Below are 25,006 nucleotides of genomic sequence, written 5' to 3' on the forward strand. Positions count from 1 at the left end.
GAAATGTACAGGTTTGGTAGGTTTCCCTAGGTGCTGGCTGAGCTACAGCTCAAAATACACAGCTAGGCTCTTTGCAAAAAACACATCAGTTTTCAATGGAAAGATTTGATGTGTCCATGTTGTGCTTTGGGGCGTTTCCTGTCACGGGCACTAGGCCTATCCAAACAAGTGAGGTACCATTTCTTATGGGGAGACTTGGGGAAACACAGAATAACAGAACAAGTGTTATTGCCAATTGACTTCCTCTCCGTATTTGCCTTCCAAATGTGAGACAGTGTATAAGAAAGAAGTAATTTAGAGAAATGCCCTGTAATTCACATGCTAATATGGGACCCCCATATTCAGAGATGTGCAAATAACCACCACTTCTAAACTCCTTATCTTGGGCCCATTTTGGAAATACATAGGTTTTCTTGACACCTATTGTTTTACTCTTTATAATTTACCAAATGAATGGCTGCATACCCGGTATACAATGAAGACCCATTGCAAGGTACAGTTCATTTATTGGCTCTGGGTACCTTGGGTTCTTGATGAAGCTTCAAGCCTTATATTTCCTGCAACCAGAAGGGTCCAGCAGACGTAACGGTAAATTGCTTTAAAAATTCTGCCATAGCTGGAACAAGTTACAGAAGAAAACGTAGACAGAAGTGGCTGTATTTTTTAACTCAATTTCAATATTGAAATACTGTTACTTTCTATAGGGAAACCTTGAAGGATCTACACAAATGACCCCTTGCTGAATTCAGAATTTTGTCTACTTTTCGGAAATATTTATCTGTTGAGGATCCGCCAAGTGAAAAAATGCCAGAAGCACAAAAATAGTAAAAAAAAAAAAAAAAAAAAAAAAAAAAAAGGGGGGTATGTTCCGGTAAAATGCCAAAAGTGTGCTGAAACATTTGATTTTCTGATTCAAGTCCACCTGTTCCTAAAAGCTGAGAAGATGGTGATTTTTAGCAGCACAACCCCTTCGTTGATCCAATTTGCAGGGGAAAAACAGATGCTTTCTTCTGCAGCACTTCTTTCACATTTTCCCCCAAAACACACACATTTTTGCTGTATTTTGGCTAATTTCTCGGTCTCCTCCAGGGAAATCCATAAACTCTGGGTGCCTTTAGAATTCCCATGGTGTTTAAAAAAAAAAAGGACACAAATTTGGCTTGGATAGCTTATGGGGGCCTAAGTCCAAACTACCCCAGGGTGAAGGCCCAGCAGCTAAGGGGTTAATTTGTTAAAAATCAATTAACAAATAAATAAATAAAAACATTTTGAAAAAAACAACACATAAGAATACACAAAATTGCACTGTGAAACCATGACGACGTTGGACTACTCCTGTGAAAAGCAGCCCATCTCCACAGTTGCAAGGAATGTCTAGTTGTCTAGGATAGACATAATGCAAACTGTGCAAGGGGACCCACGTTCCTCCCACCCATTGCAAGCAGGACTTCACAAAAATGGATGCAGACCTCAAGGTTCTGTGCATCAGCATATGGATTAGTTATCTCCACAGAAGCATACAGAATTCAAGACTTTCCTGAGCTGTACAGCAGCAAGTGTATACTATACATGTGCCATTCACCCTTAAATCACCACATATACATCTGCCTACTGGCATGTACCCAGACACCTTGGTGAGATTCACACTACATACAAAATAAGTTGAAAAAATATTTACATTGAATTTTTGTAAGAACCAACTGTACCAACATATGTTCGTTAGACTCAAACTAAAGTCCAACAGAATATGTAAGTCACCCTCCCAAACCATATGCTGTTTCAGAACTGCTGTCTTGGAGTGAAGGCAAACAGTCCTGGCCACCCTGAAGAGTGAGACATTTGAGCAGTTCCACACACTAGGATAGTTTGAGAGAATAAGGGGAAGTTGCATTGGGACACCGGTGAGGAGCGGTGGGCTTGGGAATGAAGTCAAGAGGACATGAGGCAGTCAATTCACATGGTATGTCCAGCCTGAAGCTGTCCCACTGCCTCCTGGAAACCATCCAGCAGCAACATACTGAGGGGATTAGCAGGGTTAATCAAGATGGCTCTGTGGTTTTCTGGGGGCAAATCCCAGTCACTGATCTGACTGAAGGAATGCTGTTTCTGGGCCTGTTGTTGTGGAAGCTTCATCACTCCTTCAGGTGAAGGCTTCAAGCCCTGATGAAAGAAGCACCTGATCACAGGACTCCACTGTTTCTTGATTTGGCTGGAGGAGCCCCATCATCACACTCCTGACATGTGGTGTCCAAACCTCTCTCTCAGGTACTCATTCACTCCGGACTCTCTTCGCTTGAGATCCTGATCCTCACCCTTATGCTCTGTTCTCCCTTTTCCTTGGTGGTGGGGTTGACACTGTATGTCCACTAAGAATCTTACACTTTCTTCATCTTCACCTCTAGTCTTGTTGTTACCCACTACTTTTTTGAATGCCTGCTGAAAAATAAATTGATAGGAGAACAAAAGACCAGTAATTCATGTATATAACAGTACACATAATTACTGCAATTGTCACTCTGACAGTGACATTGTAACATATCAACTTCCCTGCCACAAGGTTGAGATTATAACATGTCATGTTCAACAGTGAATGACTACGGACAAAAAGGTGCAGCTGTACAACATGGTCCCCGCCAACAAAAAATCTTTGACACAGATTTACAAAAAAGTCACCTTTGCACATGGTGTGCCATGACTTACTAGAGCAATGTCACTGACATTCCTTCGTGAAAGCAAACAGGATTGCAATCATGATTCTGAGCTCAAAAGGTGATGACTGATGGCAGGGGGGCCATGCACGGCTGTTAGCTGGACATCTGAAAGGGGACACTTGTACATTGTCATTGATTTAACTAGGAACTATGTGTTTGTGGTACAATGTCAGAAAGAGGACTGCTTCATACTCATATTCTATGATCTATATCTGACATGAGAGGATTAGACACAGCCATAGAGTCCATGTTAATTTAGCAATACATTGTGCCAGAGTTAGAAAATTAGGATATATGAAAATTGAGAAATGGGCAGTTTTTAGAAAATGTACCATGATCGACCATGACAAAATTCTTGTGTGCCACCATGTGAGACAACTGGATTTTTTTTTTTTTTTTTTTACAAAGTTTCAGGTAAGCGTGACAAACCCAGACAATAGTTACAATGACAATATGCTCTCAAATACACATTGTGGATGACAACATGGCACACAGCTTCCTTGGTGTCTATCAGCAGAGTTCCTTCCAGCACTTGTAGCATCACTGGACTGAAAGGCTTGGTACTTGTTAGACCGGACAGCTTTTAGTGTGGTCTTCACCCACATCTTTAGCCTTATCACCTCCTGTTTGCTGAAATACATTTTGTTGGCTTTAGGACTCTGTGCTTTTTACCACTGCTAAATTGCATGTGCTCACTCCTAAAAATATTGTAAAATTGGCCTACCCCTGATTGGCATATTTAATTTACTTGGAATCCCTAGTAAAGTGGAACTACATGTACCCAGTGTTTGTAAATTAAATCCTGCCAGTGGGCTTACTGCACTTATTGTGCTACCCACTTAAGTAGCACTTTTAAACATGTCTGTGTTCAGTTTTAAACTGCATATCTGACCTTACAAAATAAACCTTTTGCCAGGCCTAAACCACTCTTTTTAATACATGTCACCCCTAAGGTAGGCCTTAAATGCCCCTGGGGCATGGAACAGTGTGTGTAAAAACTTCTTGGATATGTACTTTTAAGTTGTATATGTCTGTGTAATGAAAAATGTCCAAATGGGCTTTACACTAGTGCGAGGCCTATCTCTCCCATAGGATAACTTTGGGTTAACTTATTGCATTTAATATGCACTAACATTTGATTGGGAACAGGTAGAAAAGTCATGTTTGGTCTCAAAATAATTATAATTTAAAATCCTCTTTAATGGTAAAGTCAGATTTTAAGTCACAGGTCCGGATATGCCACTTTTAGAAAGGTGGTGCCTGCAGTCTGTACCCTGTCACAAGACTGTGAAGAGAATGGCTGATGGCCTTTGTGTATTCCTCACAGACAGGAAGGCAAAAGGGGTTAGGTGTTAGCAGGACAGGACATCCTGCCATGATGGGAGGGGCAGATCTGTACCTTCCCTTACATTTCAAAGAGCTGCCTCCAGCACACTCACAAATAACTTGATCTATTGTCACCCCAGACTTCTTGAAGCCTGGGCAGAGGAGTAAGAAATTGTTGAGGGGAAGTCTAGAAGTTTCTTCTACTTTATGGGCTGGCACTAGGTATACATATTGGAGCCTTAGACCAATTCTTCAGTTCACTCCTGGACCTGCAGATGACATTGTTCTTCAGACGGTTATCCTGTTGCTACCAGAGGATGGCCCTGCTGCATGAAGACTGCCTTGTACCCTCGTAGGACTGATCTGCTGCATGAGACCTGCCTTGCTGCGTGATCCCAGGGCTACCAGATTGACTCCAAGAACTAGCTGGCTGGCCTCCTGTTCTGTTACAGGGATACAACCAACTCCAACAACCTTGAACCCGCTCCTTGACCTTTCCCGAAGTACGGCCTGCCGTCCGCGTGGTGCATACCCTGTCCTGGTCCCTTAGAAATTGTGCTAAAGGAGCCCAAGCAGCCATTTTCAGAAGTTTGGGAAATAAGTGGCCTGAAAACTGATAGAAGACCAGGACCTTCCTGCTCACCAATTTGCCCAAGGTGCATTGCCAATCGGCCTGACTACGTGGAAGCTCCTGCTACAGACACTGATACAGGATGTCCTGAGAGAGACAGCATCTCAGAAGTTCATGGATTATGGCCCACACTATGGGCAACATTTGAAGATGCTGGATGTATAAATGCAAATGGATGCATTTCCCTACTCAGGACACTGTAAGGACTAATGTTGGTGCCTGTTAGACTTGTCAACCATAGGGTGGTCTTGATACAAACCTTTTGCCTTAACCTCCAGTATTTCTGCAGGCCTTAAGCCTCTGGGTACTGTACCTCAGCTACCCAGTGCTAAAGTGCATGTGCTCATTCCTTAAAACATGGTAATACTGGTTTAGATTTAGTTGACATATTTAATTTACCTTTAGGTCCCTAGTAAAGTTGCACTATTCATGCCCAGGGTATGTAAATTAAATTCTACTAGTGGGCCTGCAGCATTGATTGTGCCACCCACTGAAAGTAGCATGTTAAACATCTCAGGCCTGCCATTGCAGCCTGTGTGTTTGTGCAGTTATAAAATGCCCTTATGACCTGACAACATAATCCTTTTGCCAGGCCCAAACCCTCCTTGATACTTATGTCACCCCTATGGTAGGCCCTGGCCAGCACAGCAGGCAGGGTGCAATGTATTTAAACAGCAGGTTACATACTTCTAAGTGAAAACTCAAACTCTTTTTTGACAGCTGCAAGGCCCACCTCTCCTATAGGATAACATTGGAGTTGCCTTATTACATCTAGTAAGCTGTAATTTCCACTTGAAGAAGTAATCAGTTCTTGTTTGGTGTCTTTGGAATTGCAACGAAAAATCCTAACTTATGGTGAAGTTGGATTTCAAATTACAATTTTAAAAAGTTTTAGAAAGTTGGCATTTTCCTTCCTTAGCCATTTAGCTCTTGCTGCCTGCCTTCGGGTCACATGACTGAACTTTGTGTATTCTTCCTAGAAAGCCACACAATAGAGAGCTTAGGTGTGCCTGAAGCATGCATCACTATCATGACGGGAGGCAGGAGCTGGGTACAGCCCCACTTACACTTGAACAGGCTGCATTCTGCCTCCACACTAACAACATGGGATATGCAGCGCTTTGTCTGGAGCCATGGAAGGGTAGACAGGGCACCTGTGAACTGCAAAGGAATGCCTCTGGAAGCTTCTCACCTACTTCACAGGTAGAACTGGCTATAAAAAGAGGAAGGACTGCTGTGCTGCTGAAAGCACTGCCCTGCTGGCCTCCTGTGTGGGTGAGAAGGACTGCAACTTCATCTCCTGAACCCCAAAGTGACTCAAAGTGACTCCAAGGGCTGGCTGGCCTCCTGATCTGAAGCCTCAGGGACACAACAGGCTCCCAACAACCTTGCACCTGCATTTGGACTCTGCCATCTGTGAGCCTATCTTGCAAGTGGTGTCCCCCAAGCCCAGACCCTTGGAAGTGGGCCGAAGGTGCTCTGCCAGCTTCTGTAGTTCCATCAGAACCAATACATCTGCTCTGCTGAGCAGTGTAACCCAGAGCAGAAGCTATACATTGCTGTTACTAGGTGGATTGGAAATGCTGCAAAGACTCACATCACAGCCTGTTGCCACATTGGAACAGCCACTGCATGACGCATCCTTGGCACAGGCCCTCACATCCCTTGTCAACTGCAGCCTCAGCTATAACTCCGCATCACAGCCTCGCAGCTCTTCAGAACTGACACATCGCGGCAACTGTGTGACACATCCTCAATGCAGGACTTGTATCGTAAGCCTTTGTCAAATGGATCCTCAATGACACTGCAGGACCTTGTACCGCAGCATTGCAGCATCTCAGAACTGATGCAACGATTCAGCTGTGCAAACCATCTTCAGCACAGATCCTTGTAACGCTCTACAAACTAGGACTTAAGGTACTTTGTTCAGTGGGCCTAACTGGGTCCCAGTAGCCAGCCTGCACTCCAACATGGTCAGCCTGAACTTGTGACATTGTCCCAGTCCAGCACGACCAGGTATCCACAGTTGGCGCGTGTGCTTTTTGGCACTTGTTACTGAAATTGTTAAAATTGCATCCCTCTAGTTCTACTAATTGGATTTATGCTGTTTTAGTCTTGTTGTAGTGATTAAAAGTTACTCTATTTTTCTAAATTGGTGTGGGATCCTTTTTGTGTCACGGTCTCACTTGCACAATTACTATACACATGTACTCTAAGTTAAGCCTGACTGCTCTGTGCCAAACTAACAGAGGGTTGAGCATAGGTTAGTTTAGGTTTGGCTTGTGCCTCACCCTGACAAGGATTGTGGTTGCTGCTTGGCCAGAGTTCACACCTCTGTCAACCCACAACCCCATTTCCTACAGTGTCTAATACGATAAAAAGGATATCAATATTGCCTTTTGCCTTTAGTGAGTCGTGGTGGTAGTGCCAGGCGAAACATGTTGGCAATGGTTCTATTCAGATGGAGAAAACTAAGATTCTGTGAAGTTGGGAACGGATGAAAATGAAGAGTTTGTATTGAAGCTGAATAAAGGATTTGATATTTGTTATATGTTAGGGACTATTTAAATGTTTTCTGATTGTGGTCACAAAATCTGTAATCAGGGTTGGGGTTTACCTTGTACTGAAGAGCAAGGGTACGGTAGCTCTTCCTATTTAGAAACCCTGCAGTAATAATTAACTTCTTTCTCTGGGTGGGTTGGTTTCCCTGCATTGCATTTGAAAAATGCTGACAATCAGTGTATGACAGGAAAGGGAATGGCCGATTTATGTCCATATTATAAGGCAGCACAAATCAATGGCTATGTGGTGGGTGGGTGGGTGTACCCAGCCTCACAGAGAGAATGGTCCCTTTTAGGGACTGATAATGTAATGAACATATTTTACGAATGCCCCATAGCCCAACACATACAAGAAGTAACTAAAGTAGTATTCTTGAATTGGTGTTTGGAGCTGGTATAGGAAGGGACTTGAGACTGACGCAACAAACTCCGTTATGGCTGGTGGGGAGGTTGAGATGCCACCCATCTGTATGAATTTAAGTGGTGGGACCTGGTAAGTCTTTCAACTTTGGAAGATGTCTTGCATGGAATGCATATTAGGATGTTCCAGGAACTGGAAACACTTTGTTTTCAGGAAATCCCAATCCCAATCCTACAGCTTTGTCATGCTCTGAATAGCTACAAGGCTCCACTGTCAGAACTTCCAGAATATAGGCCATTGCAGACTAAAATCTTAATGGGTTCATTGGTGACGGGGGGAATTTTTCAGATGTACCACTCCATAATCGTTAATGATCTATAAGCTTGCTCTTAATGTTGCAAACCTACCTAAAGCATTAACGAGAGTGGATTGGGTGTCTTGATGACGTCGACTGGCGAGAAGCAAGACTGGCCTCTAGAGACATGGACAGTTCCACTCGCCTGAGACTGGTTCAACTGAAACACCTACACAGTGCATATTTCAGACGTAGAAATGATTGGCAAGGGAATAGATTGCTTGTCCCCTCCTGCTTCCGATGTGCGGTCCAAAATGCATATATTTTGTTTTCACCGGATGCGGAAGTGTCCTAAAATTACACAATACTGGTTAGAAATAAGGAGAGAGCTAACTCATGCCCTAAGATACCAACTGAACTCCTAAAGGAGCCTCTCTGGGGATTCTGGATGATATGTGAGATACTAGGTGCCTTGCTTGGAATGGCCGCAATAATTGCAGAGGGACATCACACATAAATGGCAATCTTCCCATATGCAATATCAAATGGCGTGCAGTAATGGACTGGTGTGCAAAGCAAGAGGAACACATCTATAAAAACCAAAGATGTCCTTGCAAACACTACAGGATTTTGGAATGTTGGCCGAAGTATAATGGGCTGGTGGGTGAACAATGCAATGTCTAGTACTTGAATACATGGGGATTATCCATGGCTACAAAAAACAGTTCAAACTGGACGGTAATTATTTTCAACTTGTGTTATTAAAATCAAAAAAGTTGATTATAAACAAAATCATACCTCCTGCTCCCCTTATTGGATTTTGTCATGTCGGTGTCATTTATTACATTTTTACTCTATTTTTCTATTTTGGTTTGTTTTTTAATGTTTTTGGCTTGATTACTGTTTTTGACTCTATAAATACTTTACACATTGGCCAAAGTTAAGCCTGTTTGTTCTGTGCCATAGCTACTAGGGAAGTGAGTTTGGGTTAATTTAGTGTCTTTCAGGGTTCATTCTGATGAGTAATGTGGTTTTTCCTTGAGATGGGTAGTCACCCACACCAAATAATAATTCACTTTCTTACAGCTTTTTATATCTTTTATGTGTATTGGAATGGAGTGATATTATGAGCAGCGGGGTCTGCCGCAAATCTGAAGGTGGGGGCAGAGACAGAGGGGGAAAATAAAATAAATACAAAATAAACATACCTTACCGCCGTCTCCTGCCGCCTCACTCGTCGCTCCTGTTCCCTCGATGTGGTGTCCCAGTATTCACTGGGACATCAGCACAGGCTCCCCAGCAATCCTGGTACTGCTTTCATGCTAGACGTAGCATCAAAGCAGTACCAGGATTGGTGTGAGTGGCTCGGACTGCCGCTAAGACACAACCCTGGGGTCTGTGCAGTTTCCCAGCCCGGCTGTTAAACACAGCTGGGCTGGAGAAATCTAAGTGCGCATGTGTGTTTGGCCGGACACACATTCGCACTTAGGTGCACTCTCTCCTTATCACCACTCCCACCAACCGTCCCAAGGCAGAGGCATCATAATCACCAGGAAACCAATGGCATCTCAGACAGTTTGGTAGTTGATGGAGTAAGGTATTGTCTGTTGCGAAAATTGTACTCCCTCTAATAGGGCAAGCCCCATGATTGGCTTGTGTGCGAGAAACCACCTGCGCCTCCAGTGAGCCTCTGGAAAAATTAATTGACCAAAAACAAGAGCAGTATTTCAACAAGTGCAGGGACGGTGTGTGAGAGAGCTGTAGGCAAAGAGTGCTCCTGCTCAGAGTCTGCAATGAAGCATCACATCAGGAGAGAAGCAGTAGCTTGCCACTATTTCTTACCTGGCCTTACAAAATAAGCTAATCCTGTCTTTTACCAGTATACTGTCTCTCTCCTCCTCAGTAATTATTCCTAAAAATGATAACCAGTCAACAAAGAACACTCATATGGTGAAAAAAGTGCACTGACTACGATTTGCTATCTTGTGGACAGGCTGCCTGTGATTGATTGATGGTGTATTGAATTTCACCTGATGATGAGTGGTGGAGTCATAAATGTTGATTAACCACCACCTTACATTAGCAAGTGTGCTGAATAAGAATGTAGCCTTGTAGCAAAATGTGTGTCATTATTTCTGGCCATGTTTGCTATTTTTTTCCACTAAAAATTTATAGTTTTATAAAAAAAATATTTTTGAATGTATTCATTTTTATATATTTTTTAATACAAAGTTTTCTTTATTTCCCTATTTCTCCCCATGCGGTGGTAGCGCTATTCTGATGTGTCGACTCCTTAGCAGTACCTGTGAGCGGTCAGATGTGGGGGGTTGCTCACATCATGGCTAGGCTAGAGTGGATTGGAAATTGGGCTGCAGTACTACAGATGTGAGTTTAACTATAGTGGATTAGTAACTTGTTTACCAATTTTAGCTTTGTTTTTGTATGTGCATGTCCTTATCCACAAGTCATTAGTGCCATCTTTGCTTGTCCAAACTTCTGTTAGATATTACATATCACACAGTCACTTCCCCCTATAACTCCCACATTTACACCTATGAGAGCAGAGTTCCTCATACTGGTGGTGGTGAACGCTGTACATAAGAGGTAAGTGATGCACGGATAGAGATCTCCTCCCATTACTTACTAAATAGCATATGTGAGTACATAAAGTAGTACTCCTTAACATACCCAAAATGCTTTGGTGAATAGACCCACATTTTTATTTCAGAATATATTACTGACTGCAAAATTCGGAATACAAGTTCTTTTTGCTAGGTTACCCTCTGAGGTGTTTTTTTATTCCGCAGGGCCTGAAGGCGTGGTAATCAGGCCTCAGCCACGTGGTCTATTTAAATGTGAAGCAATTTTATTCAAAATCTCTCTAAACTTAAGTCTGAGGGGGCGGAGCCAAGATGGCGGACGGATAGGATGCACGATTGCGCCTCTCCATCCCACCACCCGGGATATCCTCTACCTGTGGCCCTGGGGGGCATCTCCAGCACACTTACTGGGTCTCCGAGGCTCAGGCCCCGTCTCACCGGCTGCAGGGGTACGTGAAGAGCCCTCGCCTGCACCAGATTGCGATGAGTGCGGGCGGTGGCCTCGCGCCACGATAAAAAGGCGCCACCCAGTGTGCAGTGCAGCGGGTCTGGTGGCCTGTGAGTGAGGGCCCCAGGGAGGGGGGAGGCCGAGAAGCCATGGAGACTAAACGTGCGACAGGGGCAACCGCCCGGTTGTGCACAGCACCGCAGAAGACGGGTGCCACAGTTGAAGTGCGGACGGAGGCTGGAGCGGTGCTTGCCGGCGGAGCGGATGCCGCTGAGGCCAGGGCCAGGTGGTCGACGCGGCCGAGGAAGGGTCGGCCCGGCCCAGCGCTGCCGTGGTGGGGCCCTGGCAGGAGCACACGTCTGGGAGAGAGGCCCTGTCTGCTGAGCAGAGGAACCTGACGCCAGGGGGCTGAGGAGGGCCCTGTCGGAAGAGGAGACTTGCAGAGTGGAGGTGAGGGGCCCTGGGATGCTCTATGCCCTGGGGGCACCTGAGGTGACCGGCTGGGGACAGCGCACCCCTGGAGGAGATTTGGGCACTGTTGTCACGATGTGAGGTCCCGGAGCCGTGCCGGTCAGGCTAGGAGCTCGCTTGGCGGACCCCATGGGTGCGGCAGCTCTGGCGGAGGTGCGCTTGTGGTGGCCCTGGGTGCCTGCCGTGACTGGAGCAGAACCAGAGGAGCTGGGAGAGAGACACCCGGCGGGGCGAGCTTGCCCAGAGAGCTGCGCGAAGCCTACCATGCCGGTCCTACGGGGTCCGTGGCAAAGGCGACGATGTGAAGGAAAAAGGACAGATCTGTCAAGGACATGCTGACTAAGCCACCGCGTGGCAGAGAGGAGGAGGGAGACCCCTGGGCCTGGTCAGCACTTAGACAAAGAGGCAGGGGAGGACGTGGGGGCTCCTGTCACCAGAGGCTTTCTGGAAGACCTCTTTGCATCATTCCGAGACAACATCCAGGCTGTGAAGAGGGACCTCTCACAAGATTTGAAGGTAATGTGCCGGGAGCTCGAGGAGGTGGGCGAAGGAGTGGTGTCGCTGGAGGAACACAAAAATGCCAGAGGGGAGGCGGTCGAACAGCTACAGCAGGAAATTCACCAGCTCCAGGCGCACACAGAAGACCTTGATACCGGTCGCAGAGGAACAATTTAGTTAACAAGGGGCACCTACTGGGGCCAAGGAGGGGGACATACTTTCATATGCGCAGGCCCTATTTCACCATATCCTGAGGGAGTCTGCCGAGAAGTATGCATCAACAGGGTCCACAAGGCGGGCCCACCAAGGCCACCTCCCGCTTCGCCTGCTGACATCTTGGCCTGCATCCATCACTTCCCTTCAGAGGAAAGCATCCTCCGAGCAGCAAGGGAGCAACACCCTTTGAACTTTCACAGGCACACTCTGCTCCTTTACCAAGACTTCCCATCTCCGAGAGCACAAAGTCCCCTACACTTGGGGACATCCCTTCCTGCTTATGTTCCGATGGGAGGGTAAGCTACACCAATTGCACTCACTGAAAGAAGCATATAAAGTCCTCCAGCTGGATGACCCCCATAGCGGGGGCCAGAACTCTCCTCGACAGACCGCAGGAGTAAGAGGCGTGCAAGGTGGCAGACGGTTCCGCATGGCAGACCCAGACCAGACAAGGAGACTATGGAATCTGAAAGGAGAGCGGTCCTGGAGTCCCTAGGCGGGGACAGGAGGATGGCCACTAAAGACACGGGGTGACCACTGTGAGCCCATCAGCTGGGGACATAGCTCTGGTGGGGTTGCGGGGCGCCCACAGTACACTCAAATGTTTAGGGGGCAGGCCCTTTGGACTGAGGCTCGACCTCCGCTCACCTGGCTCCCCTTTCTGGGGTTGTTTAATCATGTTGATTCATTATGTTTTGTTTGTCTTGGGGGGGGAGCGTGACGCTTATGCTTAGTGGTAGCTATTACACATCTGGGACCTCTCCACATACTACATTCCCCCTGCAGCAGATTGGACGCAGCGGGACTCGCCCCAAAGACATCTTGCTCAGCTTTGCTTTCCTATCACGTTCCCCATGTCCCTGAAACTAATCACACTTAATGTCAAGGGTGTGAATAATCCGATCAAGCGCAGAGCAATCATCTCATACCTCAAGCACTCGGTCACAGACATATGTCTCCTTTGATGAGAGCCGAGTAGTTCCCCCAGACCAACACAGGATGCGGTCTAGAGCCTTTCCCAAGCAACACTTTTCCTCCGGTGGGAGAAAAGCAGCAGGGGTCGCGATCCTGGTGTCGCGTTCTTTCAAGGGGAGGGTGGGTGACAAGGTAGCAGAATTACGGGGTCGTCTCTTGGCCTATAGAAATCACATTAGGGGGGACCCAGATGTTGGTGGCGTCTATTTACACCCCCAATAAGGGTCAGGAGAGGTTTATCCTCTGGGCCCTCGCAGAGCTAATGGCTACCCAAGGTAGACAGGTGCTTATTGGGGGAGACTTCAATATAGTGCTAAATCAGGACCGGGACAGATCCGCCTCATGCTATGGGGGGATGGGAGACATGCACGCACGGGGCCTGGAGGATTTGGAGGGGTCAGGGCTTAGAGACCTGTGGAGGGAAAGACACCCCTACAGTAGGGACTACACCTTTTACTCACACGTATAGATTTTTTTCTTGGGCACTAAAGACATTGAACAGAGGATGGGAGATATAGACATAGTTTACTGTGCATTATCAGACCACGCATCGGTTGCCCTCACGGTTGGAGCCCCCCTTGGGCATGCCGGGTCCCACCCGTGGCGCCTGCGACCCACACTCCTGATGAGGCCGGTGGTGGTCTCCCAGATCTCCAAAGCTATCTCCACTTATCTGGAATTTAACGACACGGCCGACAACCCACTACCCCTTTTGTGGGATGCACCAAAGGCGGTGAATAGGGGAGAGTTTATAGGGATTTCTGCAGTAGATAAACTCAGATGTGAGAAGAGGGCTCAACTGCAGTAGCAGGTGATGGAGCTCAAAATACACAAGAGGACAGGGGCCCGAGGGTCTGGAGACAACTTAACACAGCTCGGCTGCAACTGGCAGGGATCAACTTGAACAGGGCAGCATACATGGCCCTGCGCTTGCGACACTTCTATTATGTGGGCAGCAACAGATATGGTCGCCTCTTGGCCAACAGACTTGGGGATAAGCACCAGAAGGCGGCGGTGCCTTCAGACTCCCTGGGGACCGGTGGTCACGAGCGACGCACAGATCGCCTCGGCCTTCAGTGACTTTTACTGGGACCTGTACTTGGCACAGCGGGCTGACCATGGGCCCTCACTCCACTATCTGTAAACTGATGCCGGAAGAGGCCTCCCCTCTTGAGACTCCCATCCACCCGCAGGAGGTTATCTAAGCCATTGCCCGTCTTGGGGCCTTGAGGTCCCCTGGACCGGATGGAATTTCAGGAGCCTTTTACAAGATGTTTTGTTATAGCTTGGCTCCCATCTTGACCAGACTCTTCAACAACATCAGGGGGCCAGAGGATCTGCCGTCATCTATGCTGGACGCGGCCATAGTGGTCCTCCCGAAACCTGGAAAGGACCCAGAGGAGTGTAGCTCCTACAGGCCTATCTCACTACTAAATGTCGATTTTAAACTCCTGATGGGTATCCTTGTGACCCGTTTGAACCCACTGATGCCTGGCGGATCTGAAAAGGCGGGCTTTATTCCTGGCCGACAGTGTGGAGACAACACAAAGCACCTTCTGCACACCGTGGACAAGGCGCAGCGCGTGGGGCAGCACGCAATGTTGCTTAGCAAAGATGCCAAAAAAGCATTCGACCGTGTTCAGTGTTCACACCTCCACGCAACGCTCGGACACTTCAGCCTAGGGCCCCGATTCAGGGCCTGGATAGAGGGGGCATACAGCAAGCTGAGGGCCTCAGTTAGGGTCAAAGGGGTGTCATCTGCTCCTTTCCTGTTGGGACGCGGGACCCGACAGGGGTGCCTGCTGTGCCCCCTGCTCTTCGCTCTATACATGGAACCTTTTCCGCAGAGAGTGTGGGCCAGACGGGAGATAACTGGGGTCAAATTCGAAGGGGAAGCATACATGATCGTGCCTTACGCTGATTACATTATGGTGACAGTTGACGACCCAGTAGGTCCCTCCCGGTCTTTCTAGAGGAGGTGGAGGCTTTCGGTGCGGTATCTGGCTTCCGGGTGAACCTCTCGACGTCCAGGGCGCTTGACCTGGTACTACCGGGGGAGACGCGGGACGAACTGGCACAGCGCTACCCCTTTCACTGGGAGGAGAGCTCTATCTCTTACCTAGGTCTCCGGGTGGCCCCAACGGTGACGGAGACTGCCTCCATCAACTACTGGATCCTCCTGCGGGGGGTCAGGGCCGACCTTGCGGAGTGGTGACGCTACCCCATTTTGTGGAATACCATTAAAATGTCGATTGTTCCCAGGGCCCTCTTCCTTTTTCAGACACTGTTGGTGGATCCCCCATCCAGCTCCCTTCAGACACTGCAGAGAGAAATTAACCGCTTTACATTGGGGGGGGGGGGGGGGGGGGGGGTAAGAGGCCTAGACTGGCCGGTGCTCTTGCGACACAGGCCCCAGTGAGGGGGGGCCTGAAACTTCCAGACATGCAACAGTATAATAGGGCCGCACAACTTCGGTACCTGGTGGAGTGGTCCAGATCGGAGCCGGACAAGTGCTGGTTATACATGGATCGGGCGTTGGAGGCCACTCCTCTGTGGGGGATCCCGTTCCTCCACCGCTGTCATAGACCGGGGGTTTATATCTGTCACCAGGGCCACAGTGAAGGCGTGGGACCAGGCAAATCGTTCAGGTGACTTGACCTCCTTCCCATCCCCCTTGACGCCCATAGTGGGGACCCAGACTTTTCCCCGGGCTTGGACAGCCGTCGCTTGGTCGGGCATCTGTTCGATGTGCGGGGCATCCTTTCATTAGAAGATCTTCGAAGGTCCCAGTCCCTCCCGGAAATGGAGAGAATGCGTTACCTCCAGATCACGCACTAGGTAATGCACCCTTTGATTAGGGAGAAGGCCTATATCAGATCTGTACGATCTATTGCAATGCGCGGTTTCACTTTCTAGCATCCTAGGCCGGATTCGTTGGGAGGCTGAGCTAGGGAGATCCTTGACACCGAAGGAGTGGGAGGCAATTCACGACAGGGCACACCACACAGCTCGCTGTGCCACGAGCAGGGAGACTGCACCAAATCGACGGCACACGGTCACCTCTTTGCTGGAGGGGGTGTGACGCCATGGGCACCGTGACCCACTTACTGTGGGAGTGTCCGAGGCTGGTTGGGTACTGGGAGGTGGTCCTACAGGACATCGACACTCACATGAACACCCAACTTCCACGTTTTCCAGCCTATATCCTATTGGGACTTCCTAACTCCCTGACATTCCCACTCAAGTCCATACCGGGTACACAGATAGGCCTGGCGCTGGGGGCGGCCCTCCAAAACATTCTGACACACTGGGGGACATCTCGGATTCCTACACAGATGGGGTGGTTACAGAGACTTTGGCTGAGCCTGGGGATGGAGAGGATTTCCTTATCCATTTCATCGCAGGGGGACTCCTTTAGAGCGCTATGGCATCCATTTCTGACGTTGCTTTCTGGTGAGTTTCGAGAACTGACATTTGACACGTGCACAGTGGATGGGTACCTTGCGACTCCAACTCCTATCTGATGGCTACGACTTCATGCTAGCGCTCCTATGGGGGTGGGGTGTAAGGGTAGAGGGGGAGCCGGCATGTTGCCAGGTTCTAGTTGGGAATTGTTGGGTGCTGTGTCGCCCTTTTGTATCTTCATCCCTATTCCTGTTCCTTTCTCAGTCTTAATTATAAATAAAGAATTTGAACACTAAAAACTTAACTCTGATAAATCTATTTGTATACAGTCCCTGAACAGTTGAACATAATGCATCAACTGGTGCAAGAGTGAAGCAAGTATTTTCCCAATAATTTGAAAACATAAAATATATTTTCCTAAGCTTAACTGAGAACCTAAACCAGGAATCTTCACTTTTGGCTGTAAGCCATGTCACTTTGCACATCTGCTGTTTAAACTAGCACATAGAAGAAAAAAGAAAGCTACTTAAAAGATCAGAGTGAGGAAGGGAAGACTTACTCTTATGCCATAAGGTCACATGTGACCTCGATTATCTTCTGCAGTACCCCCGTCCTGTCAGGTGACAGAGCAGGGACAGAACACTAGAACAAGGCTCACCATGAGGCCTGGAGCGGTTGGAGACTTATGGCTAGAGATTTCCTCTGAAGCCTAATTGGTGTAACTGGGCAAGACAGGAAGGCAGGGATGGAGTTAGAAAACTGGAAGAGTCTAGTACAACTGAATAAAGGACTTGCCATGTTGACCTGTAGGTTGAAAGGAAGAGTGAGATATGCTTTTGGGCAAAAGTTATCTCTAGAGTGAAAGTGGCTCCATCGCAAGCGAAATCATAGCTGGAGAAGATCTAGAATTTTAGTCTAAGTGAGGGTTTATTACAACAGATGCATTTTTATAACTTATAAAATACCCTCTCTGTCCCACGCCAGGAAGATGACAATAAAAAAGAATTCACTTACTGCTGCACTGACAATCACCGCTTTCTTGAAAGGGTACTGTGTAGAGGCTCAAATTTCTCGGACCACAACCTATCGGCAGGGCTACTAGCGGTGGCCCCTTGCTGATCCCTAAAGTTCTAGGAATCCAAGACATGACAGTGAATTGTGAATTAGCAGTCCTAGAGATTTCAAGACTTCCAATTGGGTGTTTATTTTATCTGGAGGCATTTACTTTGAGGTTGGGTAGAAAATCTGCACACAAGGTATACTTTGAGTTTTTTTTTTTTTTTTTTATATAAGCACAGAGCATGTTTCTCACCCAAATGTGCTCCTGTTGGCCTTCTGCTTCTGTTAATTGCCAAGAACAAACGAACTGCTGCATCCTTGCTCTACAGTATCACTGTGGTTAGTTGCTGATAATGTACCACATGCATTTATCAGAAGAAAGCTTCACTACTTGAGTCAAGCTACCAATGGCAAAGATTCTTCACAGCAACCAGTTTATTTTTGGGCTTCAACACAACTAACAGAGATTGTGGGCTCTTTCACCATAGCTCAATAATGTGATCTCCTATAGTAATACATAATACTTCTCTAAGCTTTTATCTCTTAATATTGATGTGTATGACTCTTTTCAGGTTTTGAGACTTAACAAATGGGAACAATTCAAACCAAGACAATCAAGGAAAGAACCAAATAATTGTACATAACTAAAACACAAAGTAAGAATAAAGAAAGACTTGCCCAAATTGTGCAATCATATATTTTTATTCTCACTTAAAGAGGTTATATTATGATGTCTTCAACTGTTGCATCAACTTCCCTTCTGAAGACAATAAGGGTACACCAAGAATATACTCAGTAAAAAGAAGTTCTATTTAGGTGTCTTCAAATGTCGCTTCAATTCCACTTCTGAAGACAATTAGGGTACACCAAGATTATTTATTTTCGGTAAATCAGTCTGGTATCTCTGAAACTCTTTCTGAATCATTCACAGGTGCATGTAGAACGCACTCCCTCAACTGGACTAGAATACGCTTAGACAGCAATTTAACAACATAAACCTTTACACCAATTTTATGACAATTCACAAATTTCAGATCTGTAACACAACAATAAATGTAAAGTATTCTTAAATCTATAACCCCAGGAAAGTTGGGCTATCAAAATATGACTTTAAACAGCTATGTAAACGCAGCAGACAAACCTGCACATCTTAAAAACTATGTAAAACCAAAATACTACTTACGGCACAGGCTACTGTCACAATATGTGGGACTTTTTATTAGGTGACTGTCTACCAATTAGGTCACTGATGCTTTGTACCAGACCCATTCATACACCAGATTCTCAGACACTTGGGAATCTAGATACCAGAGTCTAGACCGTTTTGATTTCAAAAGTCCACTAAATGAAACTTGGCACTCTTTGCTGGGATAAAGGTCACGTTAATCCCAGGAGAGTATCACTGGACACATGCTGGACTACAATGGCAAAAAACAAACTGAATAAAGAAAATGTATACCTAAGTTTGAGGGCTGTACCTGTAAACTAATTCTGAGTATTACCATAGTGTAAACCACACAAGTGTCTGGTTTTGTGTGCTTTTGTAATTACTACAACTCATCTACTGACCTTAGAAGGGTGGTCTTTAATGTTGTTTCCATTAATCTTTGCCTCTGGTAGCTTTCAACCTTCTCTGCAACCGCCTATTACCCTACGTGTTAAATCCCCTTCAGGTGGCCACTTTTATACACCATAGAAGACTCACTGAGGCATAACGTAAAAGGTGAAAACTAAAAATAAGGAGTATTTTGTACAAAAAATAAAATAAAAATTGTAATAATGGAGTGGTACCTTGCCTATAATGCAGCCGTTAATTGAGGAAATGAGTTTCTCACTAGAACGACCAATTTGCATGAAATGCCAAGATCCGTTTTAGCATTCATGCGTAATTGGTTTGGCTACTCTTTTATTATAAATGATGATGTGCCCTAAAGAAACAGAGATTACAGCGAGGGAACAAACAGTATTTTCCTATAACTGATTACATTCTGAAAACACAGGAGTGCATCAAGGATCAAGAGAGTTATTTGGTACACTTGGCATACTATTTCAAAGCATGGTGTTCTCAAGTGAGACCTCTAAAGCCAGCTGATTTCCCTAACAAATAACAGTGAAGAAACCACAACCACACAGTCCAGTCAAAAAACATATATGTATATATGATTATAGGCCAACTTGGCATCCTAATTTAGCTTCAGCAAGAGGGAGAAAGGGGACTTGAAGGTCGAATCCTCCTAAAGTATATCTTCATGTAAGATAATGCATTCCTTCTAGCAATACAAATGTTATAAAATGTGTGAAAATACTAGTAAAGCAATACCACAACAAATGGCAAATAAACTGTGGAGAATACTAGAGTCCTGCAACCAATGTAAAGCAAGGTTTGCAAGACATGGGTACAGAGCTAAATAGGCATGAGACTAAAGAATGTTTGATTTTTATGTGGGGGAATTATCACCCAAGTTGAAATTGAAAGCAGCACACAAATATTCAACATGTTGTCGTCCTCAATAACTCAAATGTGGATTGATACTAGGCTATATCAACAGTCCCTTTATTTTGAAGCACCAACTATTTAGATAATTAGTAAAGAATATATATATATATATCACAATATTCACATCTGTATAGATTCTGGCTAATATACAACCCTGACTTTCAGAATCTTTTTAAAGTCAGCACTGTATACCAATAATATGCGTCGGTCCTTGTCTAGAATAGAGATTAAACTTTCTTCTTTTTTTATTTCAGTGTCATGATCATTCTTTGCCGAGTATAGTTTGTCATGACATAGGTCTGAGTGAACCAGAGGTTTCTAAAACAATGCAGCACATTTGTGGTGCCATTCATATAGCTATGCAAATGCTGCATACCTCAGAATATTTTGAGGCTGAATCACCACAATAAGGCACATGGCACAGACTACAGATATGTGGCCACTTCAAGCCAGCCAAAAAACCTTTCAGATCTTATGGAAATTGAGACATTTTTCCAGAATAAAAGCGATCACTTGATGGAAATTAATCAACCTCCTTTTCTCAGATGCTAGTTTAACCTATGCTCTTCCTCTGGTGCCTATTATCCAAACCTCAATGGCTGAGATCTCTTCACTTCTTTATACTGGATGCTCTTTGATTGACCCTTAGTTTATGTTTAAAAAGGGCTAAATATGCATTTCGTTTGGGACTAAAATTACGCTTTTCACTATTTCCATGCCTGTGATCCGATTTAATATGCATGCTCAGTAGACGAGCACTTCGGAAGGTTAAGCTACAGTTCTGACACTTTTTCTTTTTGGTCATCAGTACAGAGGAATCTATAGAACTGCCTGTGACAATCTTGCTAGTTAACCGGCACTTCTCGTCAGGCTCCTTGACTTTCTCCACGGATGGACTACAGTCTCCAGACTCCAGTTGGTGGCCGGTTGTCTTTGTAGTTGGAAGTGGAGACTCTTCAGTCTGTTGTTGTAGCCCAGGAGCTGTATTTTTTTGAAGATCTTCAATTTCTAAACAAGAACCATTAGGAAATAGATTAACAATGTCTTGGAAATGCTGATTCACTTCCTTCATGGGGTGATGTTCTTCAGGCTTGCTGCAAGATCTCAGATAATAGGGTTTCTCACATACTTTACCATCTCTTATTTTGCAACCAGTATGATTTACGGACTTCGCAGGGTCAGTACCTAGGGATATAAAACAAAAGGACAAGGTGTTGCTGTATATTTGTTAATAGTACCAATAGGATTTAGAAAAGGACAGGAAAGAAAATAAAAAGTATACTTTTTCTGCTAAACACTGCACTTGCATATTTATATCGTTTTTTAAGGCAAACTCCAGGGAAGCCTTTAGGGAACGAAATCCCTTGGTGGTATGATCCCCACAGGGCTTCTTTAGGGTGTTGTCTTAAGGCTGTGAGTGTGGGAAATGCACCTTCTACACAGCTCTCTGGAGGCTTAGGCTTCAAAACTAGACTTCTATTGTGATGAAGCTACGGCACACAGGTTCAAATCACAGGCAGTGGCAAAGTCAGCATGAAAACCTGCAGTACAGATGACCAATAGTACAGATGACGAATAGCACAGAAGGAGTCACAATTAAATATGGTGACTCAGAAGGACATTAACATACTTTTTGTGAAACTGATTTCTATTCCTCAAGGCCAGCAAAAACAGACCTTAAATTCCTTGAAAGGACTGCTTGTTGAACAGCATAAAGGAAAAAAAATCATTTTCCATTGTGGTTTTTATTCCCCCGCTTAATAAAAACTAAAATAACTAGTCTTTTATATAACACTTTCTTAGTCCTGACAGCCTTTGGTGTGGTCCTCCCCCAAACATTTTGCCTTACACCCTCCCGTTTACCGAAATTAGTTTGTGTTGGTTTTAGGACTCTGTGCCCTTTACCAGTGCTAAAGTGCTTGTACTCTGTACCTAAAACATGGTACAAGTGTCTTACAACCAACTATCACATTTAATTTAATTATACATCCCTAGTAAAGTGGTACTACATGTACCAAAGTCCTGTAAATTAAATACTACTAGTGGACCTACATCACTTATTGTGCCACCCACTTAATTAGTCCCTTAAACATGTCCCAGGTCTGCCACTGCAGCCTGTGTGCATTTTTAAACAGCTAATTCCACCTTGCAAAATAAACCTTTTGCCAGGCTTAGTTGCCCCTGTGGTAGGCCCAAACCAGCCCATAGTGCAGTGTGCATTGTATTTAAAATGTAGGACATGTTTGTAAGTGTTACATGTCCAGGTAGTGAAAAACTCCTAAATTCACTGGCAGTTTTTCACTATTGTGAGGCCTACCTTTCCTGTAAGATAAATTTAGGTGTCTCAAAAGTTTTAATTTAAAATCCTCATTAATAGCAACATTGTATTTTAAGTTACAATTCCGAAAGTGCCATTTTGAGAAAGTTGGCATTTTCTTGTCCTAAACATTTGGTGCCGGCAGCCTGTGGCAGGATGGGCCATCATGCCAAGATGGGTGGGGCAAAGCTGTTTCCTTCCCCATTTACATTTCAAAGGGCTTCCTCTAACACACTTACAAAATAATCTAACACCAGCCATTGCTGCCCTAGACCACCTGTGAATTTGGACAGGGGAGAGAAGGGAATTTCCTGAGCCCGATGGGTGGAGGACCTAGAAGTTTCCACACTTCAAAAGCTGGCACCTGGTGTAATATTGGACTCTCAGACCAACTCTTCACTTCACTCTTGGACCTGTGAAGGACACACAGGACTGTCTTGTATTCTAGAGGACTGCTTTGCTGCATGACTCCTGCACTGCACCCTCAGAGGACTTGCCTGCTGCATGAGGCCTGCATTGCTGCTTCAACCCAGGACTACAGTACTATCAGATGTATTTCAAGGGCACTTGGATGGTCTCCGGCTCTGACATACAGAGACAGAACAAGCTCCAACAACGTAGAAACCTGTGCCTGGACTCTGCCTGAAGTGAGTCCCGGTGTCCAATTGGTGCCTAAACAGTCTTGGACCCTTTGAAATGGTGCTAAAGGTAGATAAACGACCAAAACTTGAAACCTGGACTCAGAAGATTTTCCAGTAAAAAGTGACCTAATAACAGACATGAGACTGGGACCTACCTGCTCGACAATCTGCCCAAGGTTCATCACTGGGTGCCTTGACTTTGCAGTATTTCCTGGTAAATTCTTCTCCACAGCAGTATATCCTCTTAAGCACAATCTGTCAGGAAGGGCATCAAGACTTGTGGAGCCCTACTTGGCCTGCAGCTTTGTCCCGCTGAAGATTTTCGTCTTCCAAAAAAGTGACAATGACTGAACATTGAAATCTTCACAACTTCGTCTAGCAGCTCCCTGACAACAAAACCTCCATCTTGGACACCACCGGCTGCCTTAACCTGCTGAACTTTATCCTCTCAGAACTTTTTTCTTGCAAATCCTTTTAAGTCCAAAAGGTAAGCTGAGACCAGTCCACGTCGCGTGTCCGTATCGTGCTCCATTGCAGTCAGCCATAACTTTCGACTTTGCCCCGGTCTTGCACTAGATGCCCGTGGTTGCCATTTAGGTCTTCTAGGTGATATTTTAAACTGAAAAAATTGCAACTGTCGTTATACTGATTTGATTTATTTTGGTGTCAAATTATTCACTAAAATCTTCTCTATTTTTGTAAACTAGTGCAGGATTTTTCTTTTGCTGTGTTGTCACTTCATTGCTGTTTGTGTGCTGCACAAATACTTAACATAGCACCTCTAAGGTAAGTTTGATTGCTTTTGTGCCAAGCTACCAGAGGGTTAAGCACAGGTTAATTTAGTGACTTTTGAGGTTCACCCTAACAAGGACTGTGGATATTGCTTGAGAAGAGTCTTTACACCCCCTTCCCCAATCAAAAACCCAATTTCTTACATAATTTATATTACATTTCTGCAAATTCTACACACTGTAATGAAAGTGTTCTTACTACCTAGCTTAATGGAACTTGATTTGCTAATCTGGGCAAAATGGACAGTGACTTATCTTGATTAAAACCTTTGACCTTCAGATCAAAGCATATGCAACATGTGAGCATATAACTCTCTGAACCATCCCGCCAGCTTACAATATATATTGTCTAGCCTCTTTTACTGACTGAATTCAGGTAAAATAAAAATCAGCATTTAGAAGCAAGCTCTTTTTGAGAAACAACTCTGGCCAAAACTACGAATAAAGCATATGGTTCAAAAGGCTGCCTGGGCTTATAATGGCAAACAACTATACATTTAGTTATCTACAATATGAACCACTACACCAATGGTTACTAGCACACAACCGACTACATTTTCATTCAAGTAGTAAGTAGTAACATATCTGTAGCACATACCTATCTGGAAAGGAACAGAGTGCTGCACAGAGGGCGGAAGCCCAGAGGTAGGAGTCAAAATTGTGAGGAGGCATGGCTGGCCATTAAATGAGTGCTAACATACCATACTTCAAACTCACCACCTCAACATGTCGCAGGTGGAAAGGCTGGCCGTATTCATCAGTCTGCCTGGCAGAAGGTTTTGTGTTTGTGAAGTCTCCACAATGCAACAGAGTGATGGAAAGAACTGTTTCCCATAGGCCTCTAAAACATCTTTCAAATTGGAGACAACAATCCAAGATTCCAAGATGGCCTCTGGATAATATACAATGTCCTCATCTTTCACAGCATCTTTGTGAGGCAGTCGAGCTAAAATGTTGCAGCAGCTGGACCCTTCAACTATGGATTTATGCTGAGGAAACAATCATCTTACTTGGGATCAATTCTAGATTCAGAACACTATTCGGGAAATCAAATTGAGTGATAAATTAAGCTGATTTTTTTTTTTTTTTTTTTTTTTTTAAAGACGAACTCTTTGGTCACAGACTTTGGGACTTGTGCTTTCCGACTTTTTGAATTAGTTTTCTTGTCAAGTAACAGAACGCTATTTGCCTTTAGACAACCTG

General features: G+C 45.2%; 1 protein-coding gene across 1 annotated transcript in view; it reads right to left on the reverse strand.

Moving 5' to 3' along the window:
* Positions 1-20,664: 20,664 nt before the first annotated feature.
* Positions 20,665-25,006, reverse strand: part of LOC138297150 (uncharacterized) — an 87,999-nt gene continuing 83,657 nt past the window's right edge. The window contains exon 3 of the mRNA XM_069236641.1: positions 20,665-21,239. Within this exon, the coding sequence (XP_069092742.1) occupies positions 20,665-21,239 (575 nt within the window). The remainder of the gene's footprint in view (positions 21,240-25,006) is intronic.

The sequence above is a fragment of the Pleurodeles waltl genome, chromosome 5, assembly GCF_031143425.1.
Source record: "Pleurodeles waltl isolate 20211129_DDA chromosome 5, aPleWal1.hap1.20221129, whole genome shotgun sequence".
NCBI classification, from domain to species: Eukaryota; Metazoa; Chordata; class Amphibia; order Caudata; family Salamandridae; genus Pleurodeles; species Pleurodeles waltl.